General features: G+C 41.3%; 1 protein-coding gene across 1 annotated transcript in view; it reads right to left on the minus strand.

Moving 5' to 3' along the window:
- Positions 1–1,052: 1,052 nt before the first annotated feature.
- The window catches only part of XG (Xg blood group), a 20,426-nt gene continuing 6,907 nt past the window's right edge, over positions 1,053–14,571 (minus strand). The window contains exons 2-8 of the mRNA XM_010284415.1: positions 10,374–10,415; positions 9,982–10,038; positions 6,858–6,893; positions 4,204–4,269; positions 2,078–2,134; positions 1,385–1,423; positions 1,053–1,207 (exon numbers count right to left, since the gene is read on the minus strand). Coding sequence (XP_010282717.1) covers positions 1,053–1,207; positions 1,385–1,423; positions 2,078–2,134; positions 4,204–4,269; positions 6,858–6,893; positions 9,982–10,038; positions 10,374–10,415 — 452 coding nt within the window. The remainder of the gene's footprint in view (positions 1,208–1,384; positions 1,424–2,077; positions 2,135–4,203; positions 4,270–6,857; positions 6,894–9,981; positions 10,039–10,373; positions 10,416–14,571) is intronic.

Below are 14,571 nucleotides of genomic sequence, written 5' to 3' on the forward strand. Positions count from 1 at the left end.
CATCTCCCCAGAGACGAACCGCCAGCCTTCCCCATTTGTCTCGCTCCCCGTTTCCAGAGGGCAGCAGGATCACCGCCCTGACGCTTTCGTTACGTCCCGGCCATAGAAACAGAGCAAAACAAGTGACTGTCAGACCCAGAGCGGACAAACAGCCTTCACGGCCCTGACCGGCCTCCCCCGCGGCATCCCGGGCCATGCTCCGGCCGGGTCCCCGCTGTGTAACCCTGCCCACGCCCTCTCCCGGCACCCGGCCAGCAGCAGCTGCCCCGGAGCCCGCTATGGCAGCCCAGGCGGAGGCTTCCTGAAGCGCCGGGGGATCCCAGATCTCTCAGGAACGCCAGTGAAGCTTCTCCACACACCTCCTGCCTTTCGTTTGTGTCTTAGTCGTTAGTCCCATTATGGAAGAAATAGCACGAATGAGAGGTTTAATTTGACCTCTATGGCAGCTAAGGGCCAGGGCCGGGCTGTTGCCCGAGCAGTGGGAGCCGAGGGCAGCCGCAGGGGAGCCCAGGCTGTTGCCTACCCGGTGGCGGGTATGCACAGACAGGTGATGGCAAACGGGCCCCATGGATGGGCCAGCCATTCTCCGATGAAGACAAGGCAACTGGCCCACCAAGGCCAAGCCAGGAAACCCAGCCAGCCATCCAGGCTCGCGGCCGGGGCAGGTGTGCCAGGGATGTGGCACAGGCCGGGGCAGGAAACCCACCAAGGCCAGAGCTGAAATGGGAGTCTTGGCCAAAGGATACATGGGGATGCCCCAGGCGAGGCTTTCCGGGCCACGCAGACTGGTTTCCTCACACAGGGCCACAAAAGTCACCTCTGTGGTGGCAGTGACCTCACGTCGTGTAATTTCCTTCATAAAGCGATATACATCCATCATCTAGGCACATTATGGCTTCCTCTACTTGTCCTTGATGAAGACCATTAATTACTAGTATCTCTTACAGACCATTGAGGTTGTTTAGGATGAGATTTTCCAATGCCTTCATCCCTGACCTATTCCTGCCCGCACTGAGATTGTCTGTAATATTCACACCTGCTCCAGCACTAAATCAACTCAGAAAGCTGGAAACCAATTTGGTCTTACCCTGTGGTTTGAAACAAAGTCGCTTGTTCTTATAAGCAGAGTAGGCTGCTATCGATCCAACAACTAATATTACAAAAGCAGAAATTATAGGAGATGTAACTCCAGCTATTAATCCTGAATCTGTGGAAAAAGAGAGAGATATTTTTCAGAGGCACTGAAATGGTTTGACTTAAACATGTTCTCTGCTAAGGTGTGCTTTTGCCAAACTATGAGAATTATTTGGTGAAACATTGGAAATTCAATAAATAGAATTAAGCAGAAGACATAACAAATTATAGAAAAAATTATTTACTATACCCGTGTTTCCTCCATGATTGAAATGATGCTCCTCTTCTCCTGCAATAGAGGGTGAAGTTTCATCAAGAAATTATTTTCATCTTGTTTTGAGAACAAAGTCTTTTCTCAGCAAAGTGTGATTTTGTACAGAAGGTGAAAGGGGTGGCTCGGCAGGACTGTGAGAGAGGAGCTCCCCTTCCAGTCCTGACTGACAGCTGCACTGGCCAGAGGAACGACCGTCCACTTTGTTTCTGGAGAAGAATATTATCTTCTAAAAAAAACAACAATGCTTAGAGGTCTACATCAAGCTGATTCCACAGGGAGTGGGAGGCCAGTACACTCGGGTTATTCTCTACTGCCAGACAACCAGATGATTTATCAATAATTTAAGTCAAGATCATAGGCCCGGAGCATCTACTTTCATTTCTCAGCAGAAGCCCCTTGCTTTGGGACTGTGCTATCTGAATTCAAAGGGATTAATCTTGCAAGATTCCGGCATATGCCAGAACGCTACAAAATGTTTAGCAATATGTTTCAAATCTGAGCTTCAGGCTCAAAGCCATGGTTTGTGGAGAAGGATAACTAAACTAAATAAAAATAGCAGGGCCTTGTCTTACACCTTCAGTGACAAACAGATTACCGCTAAAGCAAAACCAGCCGGCTCTGAGTTACAAGTATTGGGGAGAAGCTGCAAGGAGCATTGGCAAATACTACCTGTTATGTGCGGTGGTAAAGGCCTCCCATCAAGGAGATCCGAGTCATCAAAACCTCCTGCAAGATAAAGATTAAGATTTCTGTTGTAAAATTATCTGATCAATGGCAACCCCTTCAGCTCCCTTGTCCAGTCTTTTTGTAATGTACTACGGAGGGGTGAGGGACCTTTGGAATCCCAGCTTTGACATAGCGGATGGGTCAGGTGTCTTGCAGTGAATGGTCACCTATTCAAATTAACCTGGAAGCTGGAAAACTGTTTGTGTCTACCTGATCTGCATCTGGATTGGCACTTGTGGGGTATGTGGGCTTGAGCTCTCAGTAGCACAAATCCTTATATAATAATGGACATCTCAAATCCCAATGGTTCCTGGAGCAGGAATTCAGTGGTTCTTTTCTTCTTCAGTGGGTCCTTTCCAGGAAAGACTCCAGAAGGACTCCAGAAGGACCTGCCCACAGCTCACCACTACAATCATGCCAGAAGTAAATAAGAGATACATGGTGGTAGCTGGGATAGATGTGCCACTTCCACTTTATTTAAGTGGGTGTCTGTGGGGGTGGTATTTTTAAATAATTGTTTAACTTTAAACAAGACCTGAAACACATTCAGGAGACCTAGCAATAGGAGCATGCTGGTTTGAACATCCCAAGGCTATTCAAAATTCTCAAGAGCTGCTGTAACTGCGGAGGAGAAGGAGAAGGTGAAGGAAGGTGTCTCCCCCATAGACTGTCTCTCTGAGGAGAAAAGGTAAAAAAGTGCGATTTTTAATAGTTTCTAAAAGATGGCTCTGGAAGTACAGAGAAGATGGCAATGCTGATTACAGATACCAGATTACTGTCACGACTAGCCATTTTATCATAGCATAAGCCGCTATTACAAAGTACAGCACAATGATAATCTTGACCCAGTTCCCAGAGATGATAAACAGCACAAGGGGAAACATATACAGCAAGGAAGGTGTCACAGAACACACTCCTGAGAACAAGCACAAGAACTCTGAGAGCAAATAAATAAACATTGTGACCAGCCACTATCAAACTAATATAATGAATGCTTATAACAAATTTGTTCTAACACCCTCTAGTCAGTTTTGTCGGTTGAGCCCCACGCTGGGTGCCAAAAAAGACTGTTGTTTAACCCAGCAGGTAGCCAAAACAATCACACAGCCACTCACTCACCACCCCCTGCCTCAATGGGATGGGGGAGAGAATCAGAAAAGAAAAAGGGTAGAACTCATGGGTTGAGATAAAGACAGTTTAATAGTACAGGGAAAAAAATGAATAATGATAAAAGAATATACAAAATAAGTGAAGCACAGCACAATTGCTCACCACCCACTGACTGATGCCCAGTTAGTTCCCGAGCTGCAGTGTCTCCCCGGCCAATGCCCCTAGTTTATATATTATGCACGATGTCATATGGTATGGAATGTTCCTTTGGCCAGCCTGGGTCAGCTCTCCTGGCTGTGTCCCCTCCCAGCTCCCCGCGCACCTCCAGCCTGCTTGCTGGCAGCCCAGCGCGAGAAGCTGGACTGTCCTTGACTGCTCAGCAACACCCCAAAACATCAGTATGTTATCAACATGTTTTCATCCCGAATCCAAAACACAGCACTCTACCAGCTATCAGGAAGAAAATTAACTCTAACCCAGCTGAAACCAGGACAGGGACCACACTCAAAAGCAATACAGGCTTACATCCATCTCCCCAGTCCCACCTGTTGTATGCCCCAAGGCCTTCTCAGATGCACATCTCAGCATGGATTTGAGCATAGGCTTAATCCATGCCCTGTGGCTAGATGCCAAATTTGAACTTTAGCATGGTTCAGTGTATACATACCCAAAATGAAAAGGCAAACTAGATGAATGTTAGTCTTATGCCACTTAGGAGTCAACGTCCCACATTTTGGGCAGACAGAAAATGTTTATAGTACCAACACTAAAAACTCAGAAAATCTTTCCACACTCTATGCCAGTGTGGAAAGATATACAAAATAAAAATGAATACAAAATGGAGGTGGAGGGATGGGATGATAAAAACTATTGATAAAGAAATAAGAGAGTAAACTATTAAAAAAATCTGCTCTGAACAGCTCATAGTACTAGATTTTCTTAGGAGAAAATATTCTTACCAGAATTACTATGGCTTCCCGGTCGTGGTGGAAGAGGTGGGTATAAAGGTTGTCTTGGGATGTCACCTATTGATAATTAATATCGTTAGATGGTTGGACAGGCAAAACTGAGAGATGTATATAAAGAGTTGATAACCTGGGATTTTTACCTATTTCTGATTTGTCCTCCTGTGAATTAAGAAAAGGACTTTGTCACTCGTTAAAAAGTCTCAAGCACTGTATCAGCAAACAGCTAGCTACTAAAACTAATTAGAAAGTGAAAAGGGAATATTTTCAAAGTTAAAATGAGAGAAGAATTCACAAAAATGTTGAAGGAAAATATTTCATTTGTTTCTGGCAAGTGCTAACATTGCTGAATGCTGACAGTTGGGAAGCGCAGTGTGTTACTGTAGGTGTCAGTGGTGCAGTTATGCAGAGTTGACAGAGAAGTTGGTGTTCTGCGCTGGGCAGAAGGCAACTGTGCCATCAGCAGGTATTAGTAAGATCTGGAGATTAGTTTCATCTAACAGATGCTGAATTCATCTAACGCATGATGAATTTTCTACTCTTGAACAGTGCAAAATGAACTCAGACTTCAGCTTTGTTGTTTAGGACTTTGTGCTGGTATTTGGTCTTAATTTTTGCCAAAGTATTAGGAAGAGATGCATTGGATAGAGCGGGAGATCTGATGACTAATGGCAATTACCAAACTGCGTCTACAGTGCTGGAATAGCAAGAGCTGGCTCTGGTCAAAACTTGCCAAAGTTAACGCCCAGGGCTGTTGTTTTGTATATATAGAGCAAGTCCCTTCTTGCTGTCCTTTCTCCAACTGGTTCAGTCACATATTTAACTGTTCTTATAGCCAGACAATGAATTTAGCTCTGAATAAATCAAGGTTAGGTCACAGAGATAAATACCAATTTCCCCCCCCGCCCGCCTTAAATCTTTCTTTCACCTTTAATACATGCCAGATGACCTTCTACATTGTTTTCTTCTTGCCTAGCTGCTAAATATCATGCTTCTGTTTGTGAGTAATGTTTAGGTTCTGATTCAGCGAATTATTTAGATATTTGCTTAACTTCAGATGAGTTTAGCATACTGCAGTCAATGGATTTTAAGTAGAGTCTTCAAGCTTTGCTGAAAAGACTTTGCCCAGTTATTTCTATTCAATAGAAGAAGCTTGTTCTGTTCCAGAGCTGTGTGTAATGAACTAAGACTCACCATGGCACAAAAGCAGAAAATTACCTATCCCATTATTAATTTCTATTATGATGCTGCACTTATTCAGTCTCCTCTAAGCATAAGAAGATATATTCTATGGCATAGCTAGTGAAAAAATAATGTCTTCAGAACTATTGATAATGAGGTACATATCATTAATCCCATTATACCATGTACAAATGTCAGTTAAGAACCTAAAATGAAAATGGAGCAAAGAAATAAAAACTGAGAGAAACATCATTTGCCATCCTCTGAATGAAAAGATAGGGTTTAGTGAAGATATTTAAGCTATTCACTAATAATTTAATCAACATACTAAACACATCCTCTCATAAAAGTACCCATTAAAAACTTGCAGTGTTGGAACAATTAGTATGGGCAGGAAGAACTGACAGTATAAAAACAGGGGAATTATAAACAAAATTAGTTTCAGCTTTATAAAGTGTGTGCTGACATGTCTTTCAAACACAGGCATGAAATGCCACAGGGGAACCTGGAAACATGGAAAGCTCTGGAAATGGGAAAGAATAAAGTAAAAGTTATGATTCTCAAAAACTGAAACATGAGTAAACCAGACCATTGCGAGTGCAGTCATAATTCAGAGGTTCTGTGCAATGGGCTGAAAAGTAATTTTTCTTTTGTGTAGCCTTGATTCAAATGGAATTTTAAGCTTTGATTCAATACTATTTTCATTTTAGGTAATTTCAATGTACAAGAACCTTTCCAGATTACTTCACATCCTTGGTATAGCTCTAAACACACTAAACAAAATGTGGTGCAAAAATTCACAATGCCAAGGATTTCATATGTCTACTCAGCTCAGCACAGTATGGTCAATACTTCCTGTTCAGTTCTGGATGTTATGGAAATACCTGGAAGTTATAGCAGATTACAACAGCTTGACTGCTTCAAGCTTAAGCCGTATCTTGTCCATCAGTGCTTATCTCAGAAACATTCCCTCCTGCATTTCAGATTTGGGATCAGCAGAGCTACAACAAGCTCTCATCTCTCTCTATCCACTGTTACTTCTGATTCCTAAACTTAAGCAGACTCATTTCTGGTAGCTGGACAAACTACTGCCATCACCTGTTGTCTTCAACCTTCTGCCAGAGGCCTTCAACCTGAACCACCAGGGCTGAATGGGCAGTACATCCTCTCCCCAGCCACGACTGCCATAGCCTGGCATGGTAACGTAAACCGCAGCTGAGTTAGTTCAGGCAGGTAGGCCAGCCTGCAAGCTCCCACAGCTGGCAACCAGACACAGCCCATCCTGCTGTCCCCGCTCTGCATGATGGCCTCCGGCAAAAGGGCTGCATGTACATGAGTCGTAAGGACTCCCATTAACACAGTTCCTCCTACAGTCTTGAAATCTCTTTTCACAAATTAGGCAGACTTCAGAAAAAGACTACGAAAAAACCCAACCATTATATTTGAGAAAAGAAGAGAGTACTCACCCCCACCAAGAGCATCTCCTAAATGCAGATCATTGTCTAAAAATGAAAAGGAGGAAGATGTAAAGAAGTGAGTTACACACAATTCTTGAGGGAAGTGAGATGTCAGTTTTAATAGGAAATGTACAACTGAATGTTTGACTAGCAATTTTTCAGGTCAATCCCACAAATTCAAATAAGATATTACACTTTTCTTGAAAACTCTTATAGAATTTCGTATTTGCCCATACAATAATTGACATATGATGCAGTATTTTCTACTCAAAATTCGAAAGATTTATTCCTGCTTTAAGTAATATCAGAATAAATCTCATAATGGAATCAAAATCAATACCTCTTGAACATAGCTGCAAGTACATAAATAAAATTAGCTATGTTAAGATATTAAAATGTACATATTTTGAAAATATACTTATTAATTACATTTATGTCTGTGGTTAAAACTGGTATATGTATGTTTGGCTCAAGTGTAACTTGTTGAACTGCAAAAACTGAATGCCCATTTCAAGAACAAATACTGGGAAGTAATAAACCTACTTGAATCAAGTCATTCATGACTCAGTTTGTTCTTGTCAGGCCAGATGTTGATCCTATCTGTGTCTGGCCAGCAGAGAGCTGCATTTCAAAAATACCTTTATGTGTCAAAGACTAACTCTATAAGAAGAAATAAATTGAAACTGGATTCAATTTATTATTGAGATGAAGAATTCAGGTAAAATGTAGCATTCCACTCTGCAGGGTTCATCCAGAGATTTGTTGCAGAAACACTAAGTTTGATATGAATGAAATAAATACAAATGGAAATGTGTGTGTCTGTAGGGACTGAAAGAAACAGCAGAGCAAAGAGTTAAAAGAACAGACAATAAAGGTCACCATTCCCAGCAGTAAACTTGAGGAATGTGGTGTTTCTGTCAAAACCAGCAGGCCTGCATGCCGATAAGATGACAGCACAGATGACTTGTCAGCAGAGGAAAAGCAGAAGGGTACGCTAAAGCCAAAGGTTGCAGCCTATCGCCTACTCCATTACTTTTCCTGTTTGCCCACCCAGAGAATAGACTCTAGACATAGTCTTTGTACCCCAAACAAGCAAAACCAGACAGTGGACAGCAACCTGGCCTAGGGTTCAAAGATGCTGAAGTAAGCAAGATGATGAGGCAAAGGACCTCTCCATAATAGCTGATGACTCCTGAAGGCTATAAAAGATCTGTACATAAACTAGCTTGTCATTTCTGATCAAGAAAAACCACAGAGACGGGATAAGAACTTGGTAACTGGCATACCTTGTCCTGCGTTGCACATGATGCTCACCAGACCACCTGAGCACACACATCTTCGTGCTCATGAGTATGTGGGTTTGAGTGTATGGCTGAATTAAATCAATGGCAGGATGAATGTGACTGGGTAAAATCAACTTATTTAGAGATTTGGTAAATAAACATCACCTTCTCCTTCCATTAAGTTGAACTTTGTTACACTATATAGGAGGTGCCTACAGCAGAGCTTCAACACAGGCAGAGGTTTCTATGTGAGAAGTGATCCCAGAGGACATGGCCTGTACAGAAATTGTCCCCAGTTCAACCAAAATTATCATCTCAGCCAGCCTCATTTCTCAATGATACTGCCTGAAGGAGACATAGAGGGAACCCCGAGGTTAAGATGAAGCATCAGGCAGATGCTAGGACATAGTTCTGTATCATCTTTCTGCATATGTTTCCAAATCCAGTAATTGATTTTAACACTGAGTTTTTTTAATTAGTTTTAATTACTTTGAAACTCCCTGCAATCCTCTTCAGTGCTAAAAGAGATCCAAAATGGTCTGGAAAACACGGTGTTCTTCATTCCCAAAAATTAGTGAAGATGATTCAGGTAGGGCAGATGATCATCTGACAGTCATATCTCTAACAGATTTAGGAGTCCCTAAAAATCAAATTTCTTTCACCTGACTGAGGCAGCTTCACTGTAGATACTGGCACCCCTAAAATTTACCTTTAAATACAACTGAGGACAGAGTCTTTTGGGGCACAATTCTAAAAACTTACTTAAAATGTCTGTGTTAGGATGAGAACAAACCTACGTTTAGAGTGATATGAACTGTCCCTAGACAAGCTGATTTCTCTCTACAGACTTTAAAGGAAGTCAGGACAGTTAGCTAAGTAGAGGGCAGTGGCTTAGCAGTACTTTACAACAGACACTTCCATCTAGGCTAAACACAGATTTTCTTTGCAAAATGAAGTGGGAAGGAAGAATGCAACCATTACACGATTTAGTAGCTACCACATTCTCAAAACATCGCCTTGTTTGTCCAAAGACCAAGACAGAGAATTGTGTGGAAAACGTAACTGCTTTTGTGTACCTGAAGACTTATTGCAATGTTTATCCAGAAAAAGACTGAAAGTCGTTGTGTGGGCTAATATTATCCAGCATTTCCTGATTCAAGCATTTTGTTTGATAGCCAGAAATTTCTTTCATTGTAGTTTAGTTGAAAAATCTCTATGTTATCATAAAATGTTCCATCATAAATGCATGTGTGGCTTTGTTGTTGTTTGGGTTTTTTCAACAATAACAAGTGTTCATCGGAAATTGTCATTGTCATTCTCAGGACTACAGCTAAAACCTTTTGGTTCTCCTTGCTGTGCAGAGCCTTTCTTCCTTTCTGACACAGGTCTTTGTAGCAATCAACACTAGATAATACTAAGTAAATAGATGGGGAGAAGAAAAAATACCCAAATTCCTTCGGATTCTTTTCCAAGTCCATTATCAAGCATCATCAATATTTATGCTAAAAGGAAAGATAATGGAAAAAAAGTAGAAGAAGAGTTACTCATATTTAGCAACAGTTACCCCTGGTTATACTCCCCAGGGAGTTCAATACAAGTAGGAAAAGCATGAAGATCTTCAGGAAATAAAGTGCCATCAGTGGCCAGTCATGCTCTAAAGCTTTACTGGAAGCAGGGAAGACATGTAATTGGTAATTGTCCAAAAAACACTTACTTCACATACAGAAGACAGCTAGTATTCACACAAATGGTCTCAGCTGCAGTGCATTAGCAAATATGATCAAGAATTTCATGGGAGACAGTTTCTATATATCTAAAACCAGTTATGACCCCTTGTCTTCATTACTTACTCAGCACAGGCCTTGTCGGTCTTCTGATCACTGTAGGTTTCCTGGTAATTATGTCCTCTGTGGAACACAATGACATACCAATAAAGAATAACAGCTTAGACTTTTTTGGCTTATCAAAAGAAGATATCTGCAAATCTGCAAATGCTATGTTCAATAAATCTTTACATATCATGACAGAAGCTAAAAATGAAGGAGTATGTTTTCAAAGCCTTTTTTTTGTTTGTTTTAAAGAAAATTTTATGACAGAAACATTGAAATCTAGAATTTCTCAATTCTGTATATCTTTAACTTAAGTACTAGCCACTTCATATTCCAATCCTCAAGGAAAAGGGCTTAAGATTTATTATTTGGTCTAAATGCCATGGTAAAATAAGGACAAGTGATTTACCCACCTGGGTGATCCAGAGCATCAGCTAAATCAAAATCACGTTGACCTAGAAGGCAGAAGGAAAGAGACTTAAGTCAGCGGCCAGGTTTCCATGACCTTCATGTCTGAGGGCTCTGGACAAAGCCAGAACACCAGTAAGAGGCAAAAGAAAAACCCATCCAAATGGGAGCGGGCACAGAGCAAGCTGTCAGCTGTTGCCCCTGTGCGTGCAGTCCTGAATGACCGTGCGAGATGGACTTATTTAATTCAGAGGAGCTACTCGTTCAGATGGCCCAAAGAGAAGCTGCTCTCTCGCGTTATCCCTGTTCAGCCGCTTGCAAACGTGCCTTTGAGGAACACAGGCTGCCTGTTACAGGGCATAAGGGCTATTGCCAGGAGACGTCTGGAAGTAGCATTCAGCATGGTATTTGCAAACCAGAATCATTAGGTGAAAACTTCTAATATCTTCTTTATTGTTTTACTAGCTCAGCTTCAGAGACCAGCTTTACTGGCAAGGCTGCTTTGTGATCACTTATAATATGAACAACTTTTTTTTTTTTTTTAATTCTTCCGGTAACATGTGCCAGCAGTAAAAGATATAAATACATATTTACTTAATTTAGTTTCCCCTGTACCTTAAAAAATCTGAAAGGGGAGAAAAGAACCGTTCCTGTTTGTGTTAGGTGACAATGATGTCATTAAAAGTCACAGCAGGGCAATTAGCATACCGACCTTTGAAGTCAGCAGGGAAATAAAACTGGGAAATGTTGAAAATGTGTAAACTGAAGCACAAGACTTTGAACTGAACAGTTATTCATGTTTCACTTTCCACTCTCTACAATCTGCCACTTTTAATACACAGCCTTCAAGAAACATTCTTTGCAGAGTATGTACCCATTAGTCTTCATCCAGACTGAAACTTCACCATCCTCGTGCTTGCACACCGAATGCAAGATACAATACACCTGCACAAACCCGCAGAAAGTCACGACGTGCCATGGCTTCCCTAGGCAGGAATGTTTTACTGTGCTCTATCGAGTAAGCCTCTTGATCTGCATCTATTTACTATCCTGTCCAAAAGGTTTAATACCTAACTCTTTGGTGAAGTGTTTTTCTTGGTAAGTCTTGAACAATTCGCAGCAAGAAAGGCGTCATTGCTCAAGTGGGGAAACAGAGGAACAGAGAGAGAGGGAGAGGCCGTCAGAGGTTCTCCAGCATGACAGGGCTCTGAGTTCAGCTCAGCCCTCTCTTCTCGACAGGTGCTGTCCATCTTCATGGCACTCTTCATATTAATTACTGTTCCTGAATAATGGCTCTCGCTAGTGTCAAAGAGCTCCTCGGAAGATTAATTATCAGTGGTAAAACACTGTGTGATCCTCAGATAAAAATCAGCACAGGAACAAAGTAGAAACATTTTGATTCCCATGAGGATTTTTATGTAAGTCTGTGAACTTAATTATAGCTGGTATCTGACGGAAAAGATAAAACGAGGCTGGAATGCAAAAGAGTGAACAGCTTCTAAAGCAAAACTCTCCCTATAAAAAATTACGACAAACCTGCGTTTGGAAAGGAAAAGCAGATAACAGCATAAAGCTTTCCTGTTGATGTTATTAGAGTAATGTTTTACCTCTTATTTGAACTGATCTTGGAGTGTCAGTTCATCCGACCACCTCTCCTTCCCCTGCCCTGGCCGCTCAGCCAACCTAGCCAAGTCCAGTAACCTTTGGACTGGGTCCTTAGAAGAATAATATTCGAAGACCCTGACAGGTTATTTTTTTTTATATGACTCCATTAAAATATATAAATACATAAAATTGACAAGTAGCTTCCTCAGAAGAAATTCCCTGCAGGAGCCTTGCGGGCGCCACCAGCCCTTACTGGCCCTGAGCCCCTGCCCGTGGGCTGTCACAGCCATGCCGCTGCCCGGCCATGGGACCATTCGATCCCAACGCAGACCCCTACCCGCAGGCTGACTTCCTGGCATTGCCTCAACTTAGATGGTCAAGTTATATTTTTCTGAAGCATTTCTTCAGTGCCAGCAATATGAGCAACTTAAGTTTCACTGTCCTTTGATACTTGACTCTGGATAAATCTTCATTCCTGATTGTCATCCTGAGGGCTGAAGGAGGCTGGCTGACCTGAGCTCTGCTGCTGCTGCAGGATACCGCCAGCGGGGCTCAAACCATTTCTCGTCAGAGTGAGTCATCAGAAATAATTTGGTAACACCAAAGAGCTGTTGGCCGTATCAGCTCCTTTGTTACAGGTCCTGACACGCAGGAACTAATGATACTCAAACCAGCTACCAAGGTCCCAATGCTATAAAGAGAACATGACAAAATCATCTTGCGAAGGAAGACTCTGGAAAACTTCCAGGTATAATATTTCTTTGAAGTTAGGGAAAATAAAAAAATAGAAGGAGGAATCTAATCAAAAGAGATTCTGGAATTCAAACAAGATGATGCAGATGCTTCCAGCTGCCTACAAACCAAAAAAAAACCAGCAGACTGAAACAGTTATTAAGATCTGCCCTTCTCCTGGACAATACTGACGTTTCCCTCTCCTGTTGTATGTCTGCTCTGTTATTGAAAAAGTGGGAAAAGATGAGAGGTGTTCTTTTGAGACAGCAAGGAAGAAATAGGAGACAACTACAGAAATTTTAAGAGGAGAAAAAGGAAGCCTCAAAATCCCCTGCAGAAATTTTTCAGATTGATTTTTTTTAATGATTTCTCATGATAAACCAAGTAATAAAATAAACAGACACCAACACAGAATGAGTGATTGTGAGGAATCTACACTGAAATCTCTTTGGCTGTGTAAATATAAACCTTGACAGATGGGCAGACTGTATGTGGACATCTGTGCAGCATGGTAAATGATATTCCAATAAACCAAAAGATTGCTTGGACTTCCATCCCGACTTCCTCTGATAGTAACATCAAATGACCGCAAGGAATAAGATTTTGTGGAGCAGAATTTTAAATGCTCATTACCATTTCTAAGACTGCACCTAGACATTTTAAGAATCTAATTTGGGAGGAAAACAGATGGTTAAATGGCTGAACAGCCCAGATTTCGTCCGCAAAATGGTGGGTCTAAAAACAAAAACACATTAGAGACTCAGAGAATATTTAGCCCAATAGGAACTGCAGTCACTTCAGGGAACTCTGAAGATAATGGAAATAAATTACTCAAGCTTCTTCACAGAACAAGCAAACTGAAAGAAATTTATTTTCCACATACAAAAATGTCCTTTTTTTGGACCAGCTTCCATAATAGAAACAGCTGGAAATATACTGATGAAAATGAGAATGAAAGAAATTTTAATCAGGAGAAAAGAGCTTTGTTTCTTCGGGGTCTTTTACTTGGTTGTTTTTTTGTGTGTGTGTGGTTTTTGTTCTTTTTTTTTTTTTTTTAACCTGGATAAAGTTATGAAGACATTTAGCTATGCACAAGGTATTATCTCAGAGATATCTCTGTTGTTACTGCTTTGGGCTGGTATGCTATTTCTTGGCATCACTTCTAGACTTACTTTTGGGAGTATCCCTGTTTTCACACAGAAATAAAATTATTGTAATAGTGGTTTCTGTTGGGTGGTCCACAACGATTCATAACAGAGAATTTGAGAAAATGTTTATAAGCTCCTGCCTGACACCACAGAACAGTCCTTACCTGCAGATGAGAAAATGCTAAGCTAAGAAAGCAAACCTTCCAGATGGATATAACCGTTTGTATCACGAAAGGACCCATTTTAATTATGTTTATGCTAACTGCTCAAACACAATGAACTATACTAACAGCAGGATTTTTGCTGGCACTGCCAGCTTTCTTTGGGATGTAATTCCCTCATCTCCACTGAAAACATGTAGCTGTGCCTGTAAAAATCTCAAATGTAGACCTGGTCTAAATAGCTAACAGTAAACTTCTCTGTAGCAGCCAGTCAGGGGAGAAACAGATTCCATAAAGCCAAGCATCAAAATATAGTAGCTTAAATTTCAGAGTTACTACATTTATCTTTACAGGCATGATTCTTCTGGGTAGGACATTTGCTTTCACTAAGGCCCATACTTTCTATGAGCCCTTTAAAGATAGTATGTGGAAGTCTGGTGATATAAAATCCTTGTTGGTCCACATGCTCTACTGTGGAGGCTGTTACGGTTGCTGTTTGCCACAGAGATACTGAGCCAGCTTTTAGTAAGTTCCCTTAAATAGAAGATACATCCTGC

The sequence above is a fragment of the Phaethon lepturus genome, unplaced genomic scaffold (genome assembly GCF_000687285.1).
Source record: "Phaethon lepturus isolate BGI_N335 unplaced genomic scaffold, ASM68728v1 scaffold2153, whole genome shotgun sequence".
NCBI lineage: Eukaryota > Metazoa > Chordata > Aves > Phaethontiformes > Phaethontidae > Phaethon > Phaethon lepturus.